This window comes from Mchenga conophoros, linkage group LG13 (genome assembly GCF_057382185.1).
Source record: "Mchenga conophoros isolate Kocher_MC1m ecotype Shallow Benthic linkage group LG13, M_conophoros_male_GT1.1, whole genome shotgun sequence".
NCBI lineage: Eukaryota > Metazoa > Chordata > Actinopteri > Cichliformes > Cichlidae > Mchenga > Mchenga conophoros.
This window is the reverse complement of record NC_140538.1, coordinates 17884574-17905958: the sequence shown is the minus strand read 5'-3', so window position 1 is coordinate 17905958 and position 21385 is coordinate 17884574. Positions and strand designations below refer to the sequence as shown.

General features: G+C 38.5%; 2 protein-coding genes across 5 annotated transcripts in view; one reads left to right on the top strand and one right to left on the bottom strand.

The window, feature by feature from the left end:
* The window catches only part of LOC146561109 (uncharacterized), a 26357-nt gene extending 14952 nt beyond the window's left edge, over positions 1-11405 (bottom strand). The window contains exons 1-6 of one of the 2 annotated variants that reach the window (XM_085296880.1): positions 11269-11405; positions 2876-2941; positions 1377-1456; positions 934-1066; positions 222-542; positions 4-100 (exon numbers count right to left, since the gene is read on the bottom strand). In XM_085296880.1, the coding sequence (XP_085153006.1) occupies positions 4-100; positions 222-542; positions 934-1066; positions 1377-1456; positions 2876-2941; positions 11269-11365 (794 nt within the window). In that variant the 5' untranslated portion in view covers positions 11366-11405. The remainder of the gene's footprint in view (positions 1-3; positions 101-221; positions 543-933; positions 1067-1376; positions 1457-2875; positions 2942-11268) is intronic. The other variant, XM_085296881.1, reaches the window with a different exon arrangement.
* Positions 11117-21385, top strand: morn4 (MORN repeat containing 4). Of its 3 annotated transcripts, none has more exons than XM_085296891.1 (5): positions 11117-11168; positions 16712-16785; positions 18693-18807; positions 18897-19006; positions 19102-21385. In XM_085296891.1, the coding sequence occupies exons 2-5, from the start codon at positions 16719-16721 to the stop codon at positions 19248-19250; spliced, it is 441 nt and encodes a 146-aa protein (XP_085153017.1). In that variant the 5' UTR covers positions 11117-11168; positions 16712-16718; the 3' UTR covers positions 19251-21385. The 3 variants fall into 3 exon arrangements, with proteins under 3 accessions (XP_085153017.1, XP_085153015.1, XP_085153016.1); XM_085296889.1 differs by lacking the exon at positions 11117-11168 and adding an exon at positions 15500-15755; XM_085296890.1 differs by lacking the exon at positions 11117-11168 and adding an exon at positions 15836-15873.

The window sequence follows — 21385 nt, the reverse complement described above, 5'->3', positions numbered from 1 at the left end:
TACCCCTTCAGCATGGTTGTGGCCGGAGAAAGACAGGGACTATTGGCAGGCAGGCTGCTGCTATAGCTTTTCTTTTTGATAGATAAATCAAGAACTCCATCTAATTTTAAAAATGGAAAGAAAAGAAATGTAGATTCAATGTTAAGTTCTGACCACAATCCAGCCAGTGCACCAGCTCAGTACTTAATAAACTACTCTGTGGTAGATGTGTTTCACACTACCTTGCTCACTGGGCTCAGCCACGGGCTTCTTGATGGTGAGGTCCAGAGGTGCATCCTGATCAGCCATTAGAAGCTTGCTTAGGACGGGGTTCTGGTTGTGTGCTGGCCCAGTCAGTGTGGCAGCAGGGCTTGTAGCAGGAGGAACTCCTGAGAGCAAAGGTGGGGTCGACAGGCTTTGGTCAGAGTGAGGCTGGGAATCTGAGCAACTGACCTGAGGGGAGCTGGTTTTTGAGGTATATTCAGCAGCAAACTGTCTGATCATTTTCTGAAGAATCTCTCGAGCCACTACTGGAATTTGTGGGTCTGAGAAATTTGGCACATCTAGGAAGAAAAACAGAGATAAATACTTTTCAGTCAGCATTCCTTTAATAAGTCATCAGTCATGGTTAATGAACATGCAACAAACATCCAAACTATGTTCGAAGGATACTGTAACAGTAAGGAAAAAACTCTTATTTATAGCCTTGAAATAAAAAAATAAAAATAAATAAAATAAAATAAAATAAAATAATGATTTAAAAAAAACAGACGTTATAAACTAAGAGCAGAAGCAGTGTGAGTGAACACACACACACATTCACAGAAAAGCCTATTAAGGGATGGATAACGTGCACCACTGTGTTTACAGGCAGGTTCCCTGTGTTATGCTTTTGGTGTAATAACAATGAAAAACACTGATTTACCCACTCAGAACTAAACCTCTGAGACTCACCTTTTCTGCAGAGGACTGCATTGAGAAATTCCTCAGCCTGTTTCTCTAGTCTGCTGATTGTGATTTGATCTTTACCCAGTAGAGGTTTCGATGTATCTTCCAGCCCCTTGTTGTTTAAGTCAATTAAGTGTTCCTGTCAAATTGGAAAACTGTTAAATTGGTGACCTTCAGGCATTCAACAGGATTCGTATAAAGACATTTCTATCCTTCAGATGAGCGTTTACATCAAATTAATTAGCCCAACAACTGTAGGGAAACATGATGGATTACAGATGTGACTAAAACTAAACAAGCCATAGCAGACTACTAACGTTTATCCATCATCTAAGCCAGCGTTTGAAAGAATAAAGGCAACAGATTTAAGTCTGCGTTTAGGTTTCCGAACTATGAAAATCTGGAAATCAAAACGTAAAAGGAAGAAAGAAAGAAAACAGAACTCTTACTTTGACTTTGTCTCTTCTCAGACAGCAAAAGGGACAGTTTTCATCAAATGACCAATCAGACACTGCTACAGGCTCAAAGTCTGCAGGAAAAAAATATCAATAAAAAAAACAATGACAATCAACACAACATGACAAAAATCATGGTTCTTTCACTTTTCTAACCAACTAAGCAATATAATCTTACCAAGTCAACATTGGACAATATTTGTTTAAAATCCCCCCCACCCTCCATTTTTTTTATATAAATATCTGCAGCGAATAACACTGGTTTGGAGTCTTAAGATTAGCAACCATAATCACAACCATAATTTAACAAAAAAATATACTAAAAAAACTCTAAATTATACACACAGGTTAAAGACAACAAAAGACAACAAAACCTCAGAGGGTTTGATTTAAAGCTAAATAGCAAGTGCAAGGAGGGACAACATGCAACAATGTACAGTCACAGGTTGGGTAACAAACTACAAAAAACTGGGCATGTGCAAACAGCTCAGTCACAACTGCCACTGGTGTTCGTCTCTCCTACTCAACTAAGTAGATGAAAACAGGGGAGTGACTGTGGCAGGAAAGTAATGCCATGACGTTGTTGGTTTTTTTTTTCTTTTTCAAAGAAAGAACAATGCCAAAAAGGGAAATTAAATTTGCAAATAAAAAAGTGTCAGATGCTACGGTTGAGCTTACATATGTGTATTAAATACAATCCAAAAAAAACTATTATCTGAACCTATCAAAAAACGAATACATACCCAGTGGGAAAAACAAATAATACAGTATTTGGGTTCTGCTCTACCAATGCGATCTAATTTTAAACAAAAGTAACTTAAATACCTACCGGTACATATAAAATATATAGCATTCTGTTTTGCCTGTCGGTATTATTATCAACATTCAGTTATCATTTTCTTTATCCATGAGTAAAGTGCTTCATTAGAAATAGTTCTTTTCAAACCTACAATGTTCCATTTTCATGTTTAAATCTCACATTCATTTGTGCACAACCCAAAAACAAAGCTCTAAACAGAACCGCATGAATAAAATGAAGTAGTGGGCCATCATGAATATGTGCTGATTTGGTTTAGAGAGACTGACAAAAATCAGGAACTCATTTAATCAGTTCAGTTGAATTTTAAGCAGCAACTGCTACTGCACAATGTCTACTCACTACACAACCCAAATAATGCTTATTATTGTCTCACTAACGTCATACACTGTAGGGCACTGGAGACTTTTACACTGGCTACATCCCATCCAAAACACATACTTTGTAGGGCACTGGAGACTTTTACACTGGCTACATCCCATCCAAAACACATACTTTGTAAAGACATAAGCCATTTTTTCCCCCTGCAGGCGGTGACAGTGTCACGTTTTTAGTGAATGTGTACCAGATGGTACAATGCAGTAGCACTGTCATAATAAGAAGACAACAGATTACACTGAAACCACAAAACTGTTGTTCATACACTTGCATGATTGTGGTCAATAAAGACACTTACCCTTAAATGATTTCAGGTCCTCTACCAGCGCTGAACCAAAAAGACCTTCGAGAATGCTCTCAAAACCTGAAGAAACACATGAAGTTCAATAAATATATTTGTTATCAGCAGTAATAACATGACGTGTGTACAACTTCACTCACAGTAAAGTGTTTGTGCTAAAGTCAAAAACATAGGAAGTTCAAAATGAGTCTTAAAACGATGCAAAAAGGTAAGTTTACCTAAAAATAATAACAACATCAACAACAACAATAATAATAACATAATAATAATGATAAAGTTTGAACCCATTTAATTAATTTACGAGCCAATGTTGATTTTATTTGTAGCTAATGCTGATACAATTGTGATTTTGTTGTTTTTTTCTTTGTTTGGATTTTTTGTCAGTCTCTGTTTGTGTCAAAAATTAAAAACGAAATTTAAAAAAAGAAAACTACATTGCGATAAAATAGACAAATATTAGCAACTGCCATTGACTGATGTTATTTTATGTGAAAGTAGTTTACTGGCACTCAGCAAGCAAAATTTCACATATGAATACAATGGATAAATCAAATTAACAAATGAAGTGTGTCCTAATGAGATGTTATGTTTCTGCCGAATAATAAATGCCTTGATTTTGCTTCTCTTTTCTTTTTCAACTTGACAACTGCTCCGTTTTACTCTCTTCTAACACACATCCTCTTGCCTTGCAGGTTTTTACTTCATCAGTAAATACTAGCCCTCCATCCTGTTGCCAAGCAACTAAGGCACCTACAGAGTTGAGAATGACTGTATGGTGTTAACATCAAAAAGAAACAGCCAGTAACAAGATTGCTAAGTAATTTTGTCAAAGTACCCTATAGATTGATGGAGATGATGAATTCAAACAAAAACTAATCTTCACAGTCCTCTAAATGACTGTTTACAGTTCAGGGACTCGGTGGGATACAGCTATATATGTTGCAAAGACCGTTTCTGAGATCTAATGTGTTATGCTACATAAATCATAAGAGAGCACCAACACAATATGAAATGTCTTCTTACTGCTGCAGGGTCAGATTAACCAATCCAAAACCACTACATGCGTTAAATCAACCACTAAAGAGGTCACACAGAACATCTGTCAGCTGAACTGGATTTTGAATGAGAGTGCACCATTCCAAATGTGCCAGCCACTTTAAGGCCAAAAGTACTGACTCAAACCACTGTGACAAAAACATACATCACATAACACATGGCCACAAAAACATAAATCGGTACCACTGAAAGCCTAAAAATTATTGTGCCTGCATGAAATGAGCATCAATCAAGTTAAATCAGCCAAATTGATTAAACTGATCTGACAACACATCATAGCAAAAGCATACTAACACTTCATCTTCACACATGAGCAGAGAAATTGGTGATAAAATTATCAGCCCTTACCATCCACTCTCTTCCAAATCTCACAGTGAATTGAATAAAAGCTGTCATCTGTTAAAATGCCTTACACTGCTTCCCTGCAAATAACCCACCCACTTTTCAGCAGAGCCAAACATAAAGAGAGGGGAGGAGGATGAAGTAGTGAAGCAAAGCATTGCCTATAGCTGCAGCATGATTCTGTTTCTGGGTTAGTGCACAGGACTTCAGCTGAAGCTATCCAATCGTATTTCTGAAATATTTCAGAGGCACGAGGAGAAAAGTAGGTCATCCACTTTCGTTTGACAGTGCGGCATGATGACATCAAACTACTTTTTAGGAATACCGTTTAGAGCATTTAAAAATGTGTCACACTCTAAACTATGACTTTGGGGCAATATTATAGTGTTATAGTAGCAAAGCAAACCAGTACAGTAGCTGGTGAAAACACACCCACCCGCAAGCTTCTTTAAAACCAAACCATTTTGGGACCGGCAAGGCAACGTGAGAAGAGCAGGGATAAAATATTGATAAGAGTGCAGAATTGTCATGCAAGCCCTAAAAAATAAATGAGCTTGTAAACATTTAAAAAAAATTGGCTCCAGTTAAAATGCCTAATAAGCAGCAGGAAAACACCAACAAGCCAATGTCTTGTGTAGCCACAGTTAAACTTACCAACATGCAAAAAAAACGAAACAAAAAAACCCCAGAAACTTTATCGTAACCTGCACTTAACTAGTTTGCATTAATGTGAAGGATTTGCTGCATGTGCATTTCCCATCTGAAGGGACATCCACCAATGCAATAACACCAGACAGCCAAGCCCTTATTTATTTGTGCAATCTTCTGTCTCTCTCCCCCCCTTTTTTTATTACTGTAAATACATACTGCAGCTTGCCTCAAATAACTAGCTGAGTGAAGGCACCACTTAATTGATTAGATATGCTGCAATGAAAAATGAAATGAGAACAGCAATTTTTAGAATAAAATAAGACTTTGGTTTCTTGACTCTAACATTAAAGACATTGAAAATAGAATAAAAGAAAATTGCACTAAGAAATTAAAACGGTGTAACTATTACCATTATAATGCACATTAAATAGATGTTAAATAGCTGATGTATTAATGTGTAAAAACAAAGCTGTAAATTGCAACCATGCTTTATGGAGTGGTTTAATGAGCTTTATTAAGACGTTCAGTTCAACGCAGCTGTTCCCACATTACTCCAATAACTGGGAATCATTATTAAGACATTTCTTTTTTTAATTGCAGTGAAGTGTATTTCAGATTTTTTTTTAAATAAAGTAAGAATCTTTAACCTGAGCTATGATTATGCATATGCACCTGAAAAACCTTCCATTTACAATGGGGCACCTCTGTAAGTGATTGGCTTTCAAAGACTTTCCATGCAGGAAACCCACAGAAACAAAAAAAAGATATTTCACCTAGCCAATATTACCCACAGAGGTTTACCATGAAACTCTGTAGGTATTTTCGTGGAGCTTATGCAGGCTGACGGTGAGCAGCAACTCTGTTCAATCTGCTTTAGCCTTCTTCTGACCTACATCTGTAGCCAATCAGGGACCAAAAGATTTGGAGTGTGTGACACCATGTCCTTCCCAAAGCATTTAGAAAAAGAAATCCCACAGATTTAGGATCAACTTAACCCTACTAAATCCTAACTTTAACCTGCGGTGTACTTTACTGATGCATGATTTGAAAAAAAGAAAAGAAAAAAGAAAAGAGGAGTCCTTCCTGCATACCTCAGGCAATTTCCTTTAAGGGGCCTATGCACAAAAGCAGTGAGCAAACCCCTTGTTATTTTTGCACCACACTGTAAGTGCACAACACCACGCATGCTCATAACAATGTAGTTAATTCAGTAATGTAATATACATTAACCTGACGCAAATCTATGAGTCACTTAATACTCAAAAATTCTAGCTTATTATAAACATGTGACCCAAACACAAGTGCATTATGAGAGCATTAAGCATATGCGAGTGCATTAAGCACAAACCACTGCTGCCTAAACCCCTCTGTACTATAAGGCAAAGGGAAAGTGACAGCAGGAAGCTACTACACACAGAACGAGGCTCCATACGTAACTAAACTGTGTATTTGTAGTGAAATCTTGTTTTGTATAATAACCCTAATGTTGTATAGTTCAAGTTAATCTTACAATACTAACATATCTCATGTGAGCTGCTGGTTAAAGATGTTTCAATTTTAATCTTTCAAGAAATACTGTATTTTGATCGATTACGCGACACTGTACAACAGTACAGAACCATTGCTTCCAGTTAGCTACAAAAAATGTGTTAGAGCCTCAAAATCAGTTTAATTCTATTTAGAGTGCTTCTTTAAAGGAAATCCCAACTCAAGATGTTCTACACATTATCTCAGAAGGGGTGTCTCCAAACTCATAGAAGAGGTTCAAATTGTTATGAAGCCAACATAAACCTTGCAAAAGCCATCATTTTTGGCCACAACCTCAGACTACTGATTCACTTTCCAAGAGACATAATCATTCAGGCCCCACACATTTCACTACATCCCCAATTGTATGATAAGGAAAATTCAAGAAACTAATCAGTAGGTGATCATGTTAAAAACAACTTCCTCTATCTAACAAGAACAGCCCATGCAGGTAACATGAATGAAATACTATCAGGAAACAAATGCCCTTTATTGTGTACACTGCAGTGACCTAATATCTCTGGGAGAACAAACAACTGCAATCTTTAAACGTGACGCACTAAGCACTGATGCAGTTGAAAACCTCCATATGCAGCTAATTGGTCTGCAGAAAACAGCCTATCACGATATAATGAAGCACTTGCTATTTGATGAGTTCATGCAGACCACACTTCAGCAGAATTATTGGGATAATACTAAAAGTCTTATCTATCCTTCGTGACTTAAACTTAATCAGCTGCATTACTGATAAATGCTTCAGCTATTATCATTTCATAGAAATAATGTGCTGTTCCTTGATTTTCTTTGGTGTAACCGCTATTAGGCCTGCTATTATAGCTGCAAGACGTTATCTGTAACATGTCTACTACCAGTGCATTTATCAGTAATACAGTTGATGAAGATGACATTTTTTTAGTTGGAATTTATATTTTAAGTGGGAAACATCAGTTTTACTAACAGAAAAAGTTTGGGAATACTACATGATCAACAACTGACTGTCAATCTTTCATCTTTGAACAACTCATATTTTGAGATTACAAGAATCCTCAGATTGATGCTCATGAGAACATAATTTTGCATATGATGATCTGAAACCCAAGTCTGCCCACTACACAGAGGCCGAGCTTTTAATCTAACAAAATCAATGTCACCAAAATATGATTCTGTTCATCTGGACGTAGCGTTTTCAGTGGGAGAAACTTTTCGTCACTCACCCAAGTGACTTCTTCAGTATCAGCTGACTGCAGGTTTCCCCAATCTTATAAACAGTATTTGCTGGGAGGTCAGTTCCCTCATTATAATTATTTATGATGAAGGAACTGACCTCACAGCCCATTGTTCCTTCAGTGGTGCTAGTTTCAGTCATTATGCAAATGTGCTGTTTATAAGACTGGGGAAACCTGCAGTCAGTGGAGACTGAAGAAGTCACTTGGATGAGAGACGAAACATTTCTCCCACTGAAAACGCTACGTCCAGATGAACAGAATCAACTTTTGGGGGGATTTACTTACCTGGATGATTGAGCAATGCTCAATCTGATGCATGCATCAGAATCAAAGTCATTTACCCTCACTTTGCAACCCACAAAAAAAGCAGCTCGCTGTAGGTCAACAGATAAGCTTAAAAGTTACAAGGGCATGAGTAAAAGCAGCGTTTGAAACCTGACTTGGCCACTATGGATTTTGTTCATAACAAGCAATATGCTGTAGCTGGATCAGGCAATGAGTTGGCAGCTTTGGACAACTACAGCAAGGGAAAGAAAAAAAAAATACTATGAATACTTAATATGATATGATGCAAACTGACATTCAAATGGTGTAATGCTGCACAAAGCATGACTTTGAATAACAAATATGAGATGCACAAATGCCCGAGCACACAGGCAAGCCCACACTCAAAAGGCAGTCACAGAGGCTGTTGGTCATGTCTTGCAAAATGCTACGAAAAATCAGCCAGTTCTTTTTGCAAATTAGGAAGATTTAGGCCAACAGAGTGGGCATGCTAGAGCAGAAAACAGGCCATACCCAAGTTGCACTATAAACAAGACAATATGCCTGATGTCAATATTGATTTGTTTGTTATTTGTTTGAGCAAATCTTTCATCCCACTCACCCAAGTGTCAAAGGCAAACATGAATAACTAACATTCCAGGCATTTTTGAATGTTAGCTGGTGTGGTTGAAGTCCAATTTTCTCCAAATCCAGACAGAACACGCATTTTCAGCCACACAGTTTGCATCTGGAGGCTGATGGACCCATGAACACATATATAGGCAAACATACTGACAATTGTTGCCGCTGTTCTATGGGACAATTGTGCTTGTCTCTGCCCTGCAGTTTTAGTCCTCACATTAAATACACAAAGACAAAATGTCCATTTCAGCAACAGCAGGGTGGTGGCGTGCAGCTCTCTCCACCAAAAAGTCAAACAAAAGTATGTCCTTGTTGTCTTGGACAGAATATGCCATTCTACAGCTAGCAGACTGATGCTGTTGTCATGCACTTGCAGCTTTACTTATAGCCTAAACACAAGGGACATTTGTCAATCATAAAGGAGGGACTGAATAACCAAACAGTCCTGGCTTTGCAGCTAGTCAGAAAGCTACTATTCTCTCTCCAATTTCTTAGCAATGACTAAAACGGCGCTCACCTAGCACTGCAGCTGGAATAAGTTTATTCATTCCACATATTATACATTTTAGTGTTATAACCAATAGTTCATGTTAAGGTTTAGCATTTAAAACAGACAGCATCATATGCCTAAAACAGCTAAACCTTTACAGGTTTTGCTGGTCTGTGATAATAGCTTTTCTTCTCTTCCTAATAATGTAATCAGAATTTAACCAACTGCTAAATAAGCCAACAGCAGAGAATATATGACAATCCAAACTCTAGAATTCCTAAATAACAGGAAAACTTAAAACATTAGCTTTTATGCACACACACACTACTGTGCATGGGTTGCTTAGTCATTATACGTCTCAGCATGATCTATATATAGCAGCCACATAACAAGAAATTAATTTAATGTGACATTTTGAGAACATGAGAAGTAGGGTCCTGAGATTTAAAATAGTCTGTGTATTCTATGTCAAGTCTTTGTTTTCAAATCTGTTTACAATTGTGCCAAAAAGGGAGCTCACAACCTACAGTAATATCTAAGTATGAGTTATAGTATAGTTCTATCCAGCCAAAAACAGCCCGTGCTGTATTCTTGTCAGAATATGCGTAAAACATTTCTAATGTGTCCTTACATGAAGTAAGAAAAAAAAAAATACATGTTGATTTGACGATAACAACCGGGTTCACTGAGCAACTCAGTGATTCTCATCTGATCAATCTGTGACAGTGAAATGTCCACACTGGCTGTTGCTATGTTACCGAGTCACATGGATTTAAATGGACTCAAATGGAGTCTCCTTCTTTTACTTCAAGCCACTTGGTCAAACAGTGTAAAACTACTAATAAAAACACCGGCCACCTATCATTATGTGTGGGAAAAAATAATTAGATGGTGATGTAGAAAAGGAGGAACCAGGTAACTTCATACTGCCCACAGAGGACTTTAGAACCGGACACCACAGTTAACCCCTGTGCACACCAATCATTTGTCATTTGTACAGAAACTGAAGCATTTTGTTTGGTTGATCTACTCTGGATGTATTTGCACCGTGCTAGGCACATGCCTTGTGCAGCTTTTCAAGTTGCGTCTGTTCTTACAGGCTATTTTATCACTAAGAATGTAGCGTTTATCTGTTTTGTGTGCATTACAAAAAAAACCTAGCAAGTATAAAGCCATGAAACCTGATAGAGAGGTTTAAAATGGCTCATTCAGCACCCCTACAGTTTAAATGTAAAGTTTAAATGTACCTGTATGACAAGGATCAGGGTGAAATCCCAGGCTAAGTGAGTTTGTGAAATATTTTGTGTGTGATTGTTTTCTTGTTTGTTTGAGCACAAACACCGTGTTTGGCTGCAGGATATTAGTGACAGGTAACACACTGCACACAGACTAGTGAGGATATGTAGCTGAACTCATGTGCATAGTTTATATACTTCAACTAAGCCGTGGTTGTCTCAACTCCTAACTGAATTAAGGTGCTATGCTTCCATGTTTATCTTAAAGGGGTATAATGTTTACCATGTTCACTACTGGACGGAAAAATCAGGGGTCCCACCCACCCCGGGACGATACACACAATGCAATGGACGCGAAACCTAGAGCCAACAACTGCTTTTGTAATTACCTGTTTTAACGTCAAATGTTGGAGAAGTTTATATCGTCGAAAAGGGAAACAGATTCTGCATTGGGGTCTCCGCCACTTCCTCCATTCACTAATGCGAATCCTCGAGTAGCAATTTGAGAAGCAAGTAGGCTAAATGTTGACTGAAAACATCACCTCAAGGGTATATGTCGCCCTCCCCCATCCAACATACAGTATCAACAACAACGGGAAGACGTATTTTAGAAAACGACTGCTTTTGGCCGACACACAGAGACACTCCCTTTAAGCAGGGCGCCCTTTAAACAAACTAACGTAACGCCACTACATACCTAAAGTCTGCAGTCGACGCATTATGGACGATAAAAACACCAATTGGACCCAACAAGTAATGCAACATTGTCGCAAACTGCGACATTTAACTAACGAGTCCTGCTGGCTGCCGTGTGAAGGAAACAGTTGAGGACAAAAAGTCGCTGGGAGAAGCCCCGAGTGAGTGCGGTAATAGATGGTTATTTACACCGATAAAGGTCAAACAGAAGTGAAATTCAAGCCGTGCAATTGTGTGCCGTGCAACAAGCATTATCCTTACCTACACATTGAATGAGTTTGTGTGGCCACGAGTCAAGTTCCTTCCGAATGCTGTATCTGTCGATTGTGCATTGCTGCCTTTTACACAGGCTCGCCATTTTCTATAAGCCTTCCTTCTGGCGGCAGCACTACGGAAGCAGGAAGGGCTGCGTGAACGCGCACGCACCCTGCGTCAAAGGCGAAATCGCTCTCAGTATGCAAAACTGATAGTCTGATTAAATCAGTCTGTTAATCAGTAACTAACTAAATAAATGCAATTAAGTAATCTATAATATTTGTATTACCCATGTAATGACTTTTTAAAATAGTTTCTATTTTAAAGCGTGCTTTTCCTTGATAGACTACATTTTACATTTTAATTTAAATGCTGCTATTTCTATTTTTTTATTTTTTTTATTTAGCGCTTAAAGCTCAGTAACTATACTAGAATCATGAATTACTTACAAGGCAAAAGGGTGTCAGGTTTAGTAAGCAAGAATGTAAGTAATTGACAAAAAGTTACATTGACATTGAAGCCAACCACCTTTATCAGTTTTTAAGTTTTCCTCTCTCCACCAGAGTCTAACTTAGCTATATTAGAGAAAAATAGCTTCATGGCAATAGTTCATGATTAGCTACAAAATTTCTTATATTGATCATTCTCAAAGAAGGAATCCTAATGACAGCTGTCAGGTTACAAATAAAGAGCATTGCCAGGTGAAATACTGTAGCATTTTTCTGTTGTATTTTATTTTCTATATAGTTTTGTTTTAATTAATTTTTTTATCACTGTTCTCTCGACGTCATTTAATACCATCTTTGACTGGAGTACAGAGCGCTTATAGGGATCATTTTGTGAGGAAGAAGAGTTCATTTATATGAACATGCTCAGAGTCTGAAGCAGAAAGTCTGGGTTTACAAAGAAAGTTGAGAACCATCATTGTGATAGCCCTTATATCTGACTAACTTTCATGATTTTGTCAAGCCACCTAATGCAAAGAAAGCCAAAGTGTGTATAACTGCCTTTACAGTACATGTAAGTACATCCCTGAGGTCTTACAGTTAGGTAAATACAAGTTTAACTTGAACAAAAACACATGGCATTTTAAACTATAGCATTATTTATGTAAACCAAAATGAAATTTGGCTTACATAAATAAGGTATTACATAAATAGGTATTCTGTTTTCTGTGTTCTTGTAGTAGTTCCGGATCTAGCAGCAGATTACAATCAGGTATCAAAACATTTATGCATTTTTTTGCAACCCCTTATTGAATACAATTTGCTTTGGAATTACAGCTGAGCTTTGTTGGTAATGTTAGTAGGATGCAGCTGTACATACAGTGGGATGCAAACGTTTGGGCAACCTTCTTAATAGTTTTCCTGTATAACTCGTTGGTTGTTACAATAAAAAAATGTCAGTTAAATATATCATATAGGAGGCACACACAGCGATATTTGAGATGTGAAATGAAGTTTATTGGATTTACAGAAAATGTGCAATAATTGTTTAAACAAAATCAGGCAGGTGCATAAATTTGGGCACTGTTGTCATTTTGTTGATTCCAAAACCTTTAGAACTAATTATTGGAACTCAAATTGGCTTGGTAAGCTCAGTGACCCCTGACCTACATACACAGGTGAATCCAATAATGAGAAAGAGTATCTAGGGGGGTCAATTGTAAGTTTCCCTCCTCTTTTAATTTTCTCTGAAGAATAGCAACATGGGGGTCTCAAAACAACTCTCAAATGACCTGAAGACAAAGATTGTTCACGATCATGGTTCAGGGGAAGGATACAGAAAGCTGTCTCAGAGAATTAAGCTGTCTGTTTCCACAGTTAGGAACACATTGAGAAAATGGAAGACCACAGGCTCAGTTCAAGTTAAGGCTCGAAGTGGCAGACCAAGAAAAATCTCGGATAGACGGAAGCGATGAATGGTGGGGAACAGTCAGAGTCAACCAGCACCAAAGACCTACAACATCATCTTGCAGCAGATGGAGTCACTGTGCATCTTTCAACCATTCGGCGCACTTTACACAAGGAGATGCTGTATGTGAGAGTGATGCAGAGGAAGCCTTTTCTCCGCCCTCAGCATAAACAGAGTAGCTTGAGGTACGCTAAAGCACATTTGGACAAGCCAGCTTCATTCTGGAATAAGGTGCTGTGGACTTATCAAACTAAAAATTGAGTTATTTGGGCATAACAAGGGGCGTTATGCATGGACGAAAAAGAACACAGCATTCCAAGAAAAACACCTGCTACCTACAGTAAAATATGGTGGTGGTTCCATCATGCTGTGGGGCTGTGTGGCCAGTGCAGGGACTGGGAATCTTGTCAAAGTTGAGGGACACATGGATTCCATTCAGTATCAGCAGATTCTGGAGACCAATGTCCATGAATCAGTGACAAAGCTGAAGCTGCGCCGGGGCTGGATCTTTCAACAAGACAACGACTCGAAACACTGCTCAAAATCCACTAAGGCATTCATGCAGAGGAACAAGTACAACGTTCTGGAATGGCCATCTCAGTCCCCAGACCTGAATATTATTTAAAATCTATGGTGTGAGTTAAATGGAATGGTCCAAAATACCTTCAACCACAATCCAGACTGTCATTGGAACCTACAGAAAGCATTTAGAGGCTGTAACTTCTGCAAAAGGTGAACTACTAAATATTGATTTCATTTCTTTTTTTGTGGTGCCCAAATTTATGCACCTGCCTGATTTTGAAAAAACTTAATTTCACTTCCCAAATATCACTGTCTGTGTCTCCTATATGATATATTTAACTGACTTTTTTTAATTTATTGTAACAACCAACGATTTATACAGGAAAATGATGACTATTAACAAGGTTGCCCAAACTTTTGCATCCCACTGTATAAAACACGTTTCCCTAGAGGATCTATATGACACTGAATGCTATAAATTTTATAAAAGATGTGAAAAAGTGACACTTCCACATGATTTTTAAACAAAACTTAAGCCACTCCTGAACCAGGTTATATGTTTTGCATAAGTTGCCATGATAATTTAGCCCAGTAAAAAGAGAGAACCACTTTCATGACACTGAAAATTCTGACTTTAAGCTCAACATAGCTCACTAACCCACTGCTTCACAGCAGATGTTTACTATGTCCTGATAAAACCCTTAGAATTGAACAAATGTGTGTTTACTTTTTACCACGACTATATATCAGCTCTCTTATCATAATGGGTTGCCACAGAGGGTAGCTCTGCATTTTTGATGTTTCAGATTTCAATTTGACCAGTGTTTGCATTGGTCACTCTGTCGGGGACACCCATTCAACTGCTTGTTAACACAGATGTCTAATGAGCTAATCACATGGAAGCAACTCAATGCGTTTAAGTATGTAGACATGGTCAAGATGACCTCCTGTAGTTCAAACTGATCAGTGGTGAAGAAAAGTGATTTACTACCCTTAATACCAGTTAAACATTATTTAAACACCACAGCCCACCTCTGTATTGCTCATGACCATATCCACTTCTTTATTGTATTAGTCTTTTGACTGTTGCTTCCAGCAGGATAGTGCACCATGTCACAAAGCTCAAATAATTGCAAACTGGTTCCTTGACAATGAGTCACTGCACTGAGCACAAATGGCTTCTACAGGCACCAGCTCTCAATCCAGAGCGCCCCTGGGATGGCAGATTCACTGCCATAGACTGCCAGATTCATCATAGATGAGCAACCAACAATTCTGCAGTAACTGTGTGAGGTTATCATGTCAATATAGACCCAGGTCTCCAGCACCTTGTTAAATTACGTGCCATGAAGAATTGTTGTGAAGTCAGTTGTGAAGGCAAAAGGGAGTGCAGCCCAGTAGTATTAAATAAAGTGACTAGGTTATTATTAAGAAAACCTCTGCAATATACATCAGTAGGCTACCATGAGCTAGGACAGGGAGTTTGGCCATCTAACTAAAATAAAATCCCGACATCTTAATCAGATTTTTAAAAATAGTAAGAATTTAGTAGTATTAGTAGTAATAGCATGTTTGGTCCTATATAAAACACAGCATTGGCCAACAATAATGACAAAAATAATTAAACAGCTTCAGAAAAATGCCCAGCATCATTCTATGATAAATATGTCTGCCACTGTCTGTAACCTGCAGCACACTATGCCAACGGCGTTGTAATGCTACGTTCACGTGATGCCGGAATTATTAAACCTTAGCGGAAGGGTGGCCACCAACAAAAAGTCGACAACTATAAAACATTTGATAGCAACCAAATAGGGTTTAAAAAATAAAACATGGGAATTTCCCACCTTATAATTCAACGTGCAAACAAATGAATCCAAAAGAATGACGATTTTAGCATTTTTTCCAAAGCGTGTCTGGGACAACTGCTTCGATCAAGCTTACGAGGAGGACCTGAATGCGACAAACGTCTCTCAGCCGGTGTTTTCATATTTTTACGCCCCTCCGCTCTTGCACGGTGGTTTCCATGCTTCAGAGACGACAAACGTAGTCTGCAGGTAAATTATAGCGTTAACGGGTGTGCAGCCTTTCCCCCCTTGTAGATGAGATATAGGTTACATCAGATCTACCTAGGCTTTGTCATTAAAAGCGACAGCCTTTTCAGCAACATGTTATGTAAGTGAAAACTGCACTGCTCAGAACATATTGGCAACCTAAGTTGGATATTTCCAACAACGTTTCAGTGTTGGTGTGATCAATTATTTATTCGTTTGACATCACGGATGAAATTACACCTCACTCTCATTGTACATTGTACACATTATCATTTATTTCTTTTAAAGGAAGAGCGTCATTAACCATTAAATAGCAATCATCTTTGGTGTATGTCTGCATCCATGCTACAGTAACGCTTCCAGGGTCTGAACCTTTGTAAAAGGCGTTCCTCACAACTGGGCATACCCCAGCGTCACCGCTACCAGCATGCACTGTATTATAATCAGAGTTGTGCTTTTGCAGCTATGGGATCAGATGTGACTTGCCTTTGCCTTTTTATAAAGCCTTTTTGATTATTAGCCTTCATTTTGGGGTGCATCAAATAGCTCCCCTCCCCCGTGTGCTATTTAATTATAGGAAGCGTATGAAGTTAAAATAATCCCCTACTATTTAAAGAAATTGGAAAGCTTTCTAAGGCTTTAAGGTCTAGAGGTTGTAATAGAAGCTAGATAATGCATTTATTTGTCTTTCTTTACTAAATATGACTGATTAAAGAAAAAGATCATCATAGTAAGGTAATCCTTTAAAGACTATTAGAAGCATTCTGCTTTCATCACGTCTGCTTTATGACTGAGGTCTCCAACCCTACAGTATATATGTGTACCAAAGAGGAAATTACTTTCCTGTTCCATAGACAGAGGGACTAATAATCCCAAAAGGAATTTCTACTCATAAGTACATGTGTGTGCATTTTTAACTCAGTCAAAGAGTGACTCAGAGTGTGTTTGTGTGCTGACAGGAAAACCATGACTCTGACCAGAGGATCTTTCACCTATGCTAGTGGGGAAGAGTACCACGGCGAGTGGAAAGAAGGCAAGACAATCCCACTTTTCAGTTTTAAAGAAAGCTTAAAGGATGTCCAGACATGATTATGTTAATACAAGGGAGACAGGCTGTCACTTGTAGCTATGGTAGTGTGTTTAGAATATGTCTCCAAGGTGTTGTTGCTTTAGCTATCAGCTTTTAAGTTTTTCTGCTGCTTTTTCACTAATCTTTAGTCCAGCTCTGGTAACTGACCATTTTCAGAGGAATGGTCTTTTTTCTTTTTCTTTTTATTAATCCACTGAACAGGTGAAAAAAAAAAACATTTTAAATTGGATCATTAGGCACTTTATTACTAGCCATCTGTTACAAAAACGCAATTTCTTCCCATTTCTTTAGTTGAATCTACAAAAAATACCAAAGATATACTTTTTTAATCCACCATGCAGTGCCATCTAGAAAGCATCTGATTGGGAAGGGCTTCATTTTTTAGCATGACAATGATCACAAGCACACTGGAAGTGCAGTAAAAGCATACCTGGATAGAAGAACACACAATGAAGCACTGTTACTTATGGATTTGCCCCCCCCAGAGCTTGTACCTCAACATTATTAAAGCAATGTGGGATAATTTTGACAGAGAACAGAACAAAAGGTAGCCGACCTGGCGACCCCCAAAGAAGAACTTTGAAAGGCCTGGAGAGATATTTTGCTCTCTTAGGAAAGAAAGCTTGTCTAAGAGAGTTCAGGTTGTGTTGGGCACAGCAAATACTAACTTTCAAGCTTTTTAGACCTGTATATTTCCTTGCATGTTTCCAGATATTTCAATAACTTTTAAATAATTTTAGTAAATTATAAAGCATCAGCTAAAGCAGCATCCATTAGATAAGGTAATAAGTAAGCTGCCTCACTGAGCTTGATGTTCACCCATCTGTGCTGGATGTTTAACTTCAGAGTACACATAACAGAGAGCTTTGTAAGTGAGTTGTATTTACATAAATAATGTTATTACAGGGAAATAGCAGGAAAGTACCAAAGGCAGGGTTATCATAAAGCTGTGGGGAAAACATCTTTGTCCAAATTTTCACCTGTCTAAAATATCACAGGATGCTTGCTCTGTTTTAAATCTCTCTAACACACATACAGTGATGCTACATTTAGTGACATGCAAGCTCAAGCTATTTAGTCAAATCCCAATTAGCAAGCACTGGTAACCCAAGACAAGCAGCGACTGAGTTGCTAGCTCTGGCTTTGTCTGGATTAGACTTTGGACCTGTTTTGGAAATCTTAGTGTCCTCTGTCAGCTGCTTCTGAGAAACTAAGCCAATATGCTAGGAATAAGACAATCCCAGAGTAATTTTCTCTTGTCATTTGGTTTGTTAAGATTTTCAGCTGCTTTTACATAAAAACAACACAACTTAACCTATTGTATTCAACAAATTTTGCTCTACCTGCATTTTCAGTGTGGCTTTCGTGGATTAAACCAGTTGCAGGTGTGTGCCCTCTGATGTGATTATAAGCTTCAGTAGTGGATCACAGGCTTCTAGGAGGGGAGTGCAAGTACATTCCTTGACTGTTTTCACAATCTGGATCCCAAAGTAGAAATCCCTGCTAAAAATCTGCTGGATTAGACTGCTGTAATTCTGAGTGCACAGGAGGCAGATGGGACAGTAGTAAACCTTTCTCTGAGCAAGGGTGGAGGGGTATTTAAATCCAGGCACGTACTAACTCATGTGACATGAGAAGCACCTCTACGGTAAAAGTGAATTTAAATCCCTCGGCCACACTGTAAGTTCAAACGGTAGGCTCGGTTTTCCATCAGTATGTTGCAATTTGTTATGTAGGAATAAACCACAACAGACCTGGTGGTTGATTTTAATTAGATTCCTCACAAGTGAATGGTATCTTCTGTTTGAAGTTACTGCCATTGCTCACTTTGATGTTGTGGAACTTTCCAGGTCGGAGACATGGTGATGGCCAGCTCAAGTTTCAGGATGGAACCTGTTACAGCGGTCAGTTTGAGAATGGACTCTTCCATGGTTCTGGTGTACTGCTTTTTACAGATGGATCCAGGTGTGTGAACAAAAAGAGTGGAAACAACAAGAGAACAAATTTTGTACTTGATTAAAAAATAAACTCATGCTTTACTTTCACCATTTCAGATACGAAGGCGAATTTGCACACGGAAAATTTCATGGCACGGGTGTCTTCAGTCGATATGACGGCATGAAGTTTGAAGGGGAATTCAAAGATGGGCGTGTTGAAGGCTATGGTAAGAGTTTTACAGCACTGGAACAGCCTGTCCATCAGGATGTCAGTATTCTCTCTCTGTGATAGCGTCTTAGCGTCCTCTGTCTGTCCCTCCAGGGCTACTGACTTTCCCAGATGGAACTCATGGTGTTCCACGAAATGAAGGCTTGTTTCAAAACCACAAGCTGCTGAAGAGAGAAAAGTGTCCAGGAGTGGTGCAGCGTGCGCAGGCTTCAGCCTCCAATGCTCACAGCCTGGCGCTTTGACAACCCTGAAGGACACAATCGCACTCAAGGTTCCAACACCATCCGAAAGGGCGTCAGGGATTGTACTTGAATATGTTTCCCCAGCTCTTCTCTCAATGTCTTCATCTCTTCTTTTACCATGACTTTTTTTCTTGTTATGCATGATCCTTGCTCTGCTTCAACAGAGGCTTGGAATCCACATGCAAATTGACCAAATAATGACTTTCTGGAAGACTGACATGAAATATGAAGACCATAAAGCACACCTTTAACTTCAAGTTATGAATACAGTGAATGCTGCTGTTCCGGTGTTCTGAACATCGTCTTTTTGTCTTTCCTACAGAATACTTAGCCTTCTTTTATCAAACCATCAAAATTGAGACATCTGGTTCTTTAAAAAGTTTGTAAATTAATTCTATAGGTGGAATTAATTCACCTTAAAAAGGTGCAAGCTATTACAAGAAAGTGAAACCTTTTGAATTTTTAACTAGTGGTGCCACTAGCAGTGCTTTTATAAGTGGGTCCGCTTTTGTTCTTCACATTCACATGCACAAGGACGTGCTTGCATGTGCAAGAGCATGGCAGCAACATGATTCACATTCATGACAGCATGCCCACGAAGCCAGTCACAAAGACCGAGGGCTAAAACAAAGATCTAAACAATGCACCATTTCAAATAGTTTTTAATTGGCTTTGTAAAGGTGTTATGAGCAAAGAAAAGCATTCAACAAGTTTGACGGGTGGAAAAAGACACACACAGCGCGCTGACGAAACCAGGTGAATGTAAATGATTCTGAGAACACTCCAATGGCCAAACCCTCAACTGAAAATCCTGCTGCTAACTTTACAAAAAAAGGGATCCATTTTTCCACTTTCCCCCTTTTGAAAATCAGTATTCACGTTTGCCTTAAAGACATTTTTGTGCAAGAGTGTAGTTCAAGGTTGTCTGATTTAAAAAAACAAAAACAAAAGACGCACAACGCCCTCTCTTTCCCTTCTTGACGCCTTTGCTCCGAGACATATCGCTAAGCTGGTGCTGAGGATTTAGCTCCCATCAACGCGTCACATTTACAGTGGAAATCACAACTAAATGCACTCAATTATGGACCTAAATCTTAAACAAGGCAGCAAATTGAATGATTAATAAATCAGATATCTATTTCACTTTGTAACGTGTGTAGTCCTTTTGTGATATGTATAGATAGTCATCGTCTGTGACTGTGATTGGTTCGACCTCTGGAATGAATTGTTGGTCAGGTGGAAAATTGTACTACTGCATTATTTAACACAGTGTAGTTAAAGAACGTGTTAAGAATTTATTATTAACCTTTATAGCTGATCACAGCCGACCTGTGACTTCTGATTATTTCCGTGTACTTGAACAGTTAATAGGCCTTAAAAAGCATTTGTTGAGATGGTTTGTCTAGGGCTGCCTACACAGCGCTTCAACCAAAGACAGACAGAAGATACAGCTACTGAACTCCAGAACAGTCAAGTGTCATGTTTTCCTGAACAATAAAGAGCAATCATTAAGAACAAATTGCAGATTAAACAGGGAATTGAAATCAGATTCTGCTTTAAATATGTCTGATGTTTCGAGCATGGTTTAACACATTTACAGGCATTCACTGCTGTTATCGAATATAAAGAAAATCAATTCACAATCTTGCATTGTTGCTTTGAACGCCCCTTTGGAATGGCAGCACGGTGGAAAGTACAATCACAAAGACAGCAGTACAGTGAATGCATTAGTACCACTTTATAAAACACACTTTAAGGGTTGAACTGTGTGAAAACAGTGTAATATGCTGCAGATCTCGTAGAGGGTTTTCTTTTTCTTTTCCATTAGACACAACACTTCCTCAAGCCTTCTTTGCTTCCACACTTCTGCCTGAGTGAAACTGGATACACTCGAATCACACATCCTTTTCCAAATGGAAACAAATGGTGCTTTAAAAGTGTGCCTGCCCAGATTTTCACTTGCCTGGAAAACATCGTTTCGGTTCTTAGGTTTTTGTTCAGTAACGATTTAATGTTGCTTTGAGTGCTCTCAGAGAAAACTGTTGCACAATATCCTGTAACGTTCCTGGAATAAGTCTCACAGAGGTGGCAACCAGTGGATGTGTTTAATAAAGATCTTTTTGCTGAAAGCGAAA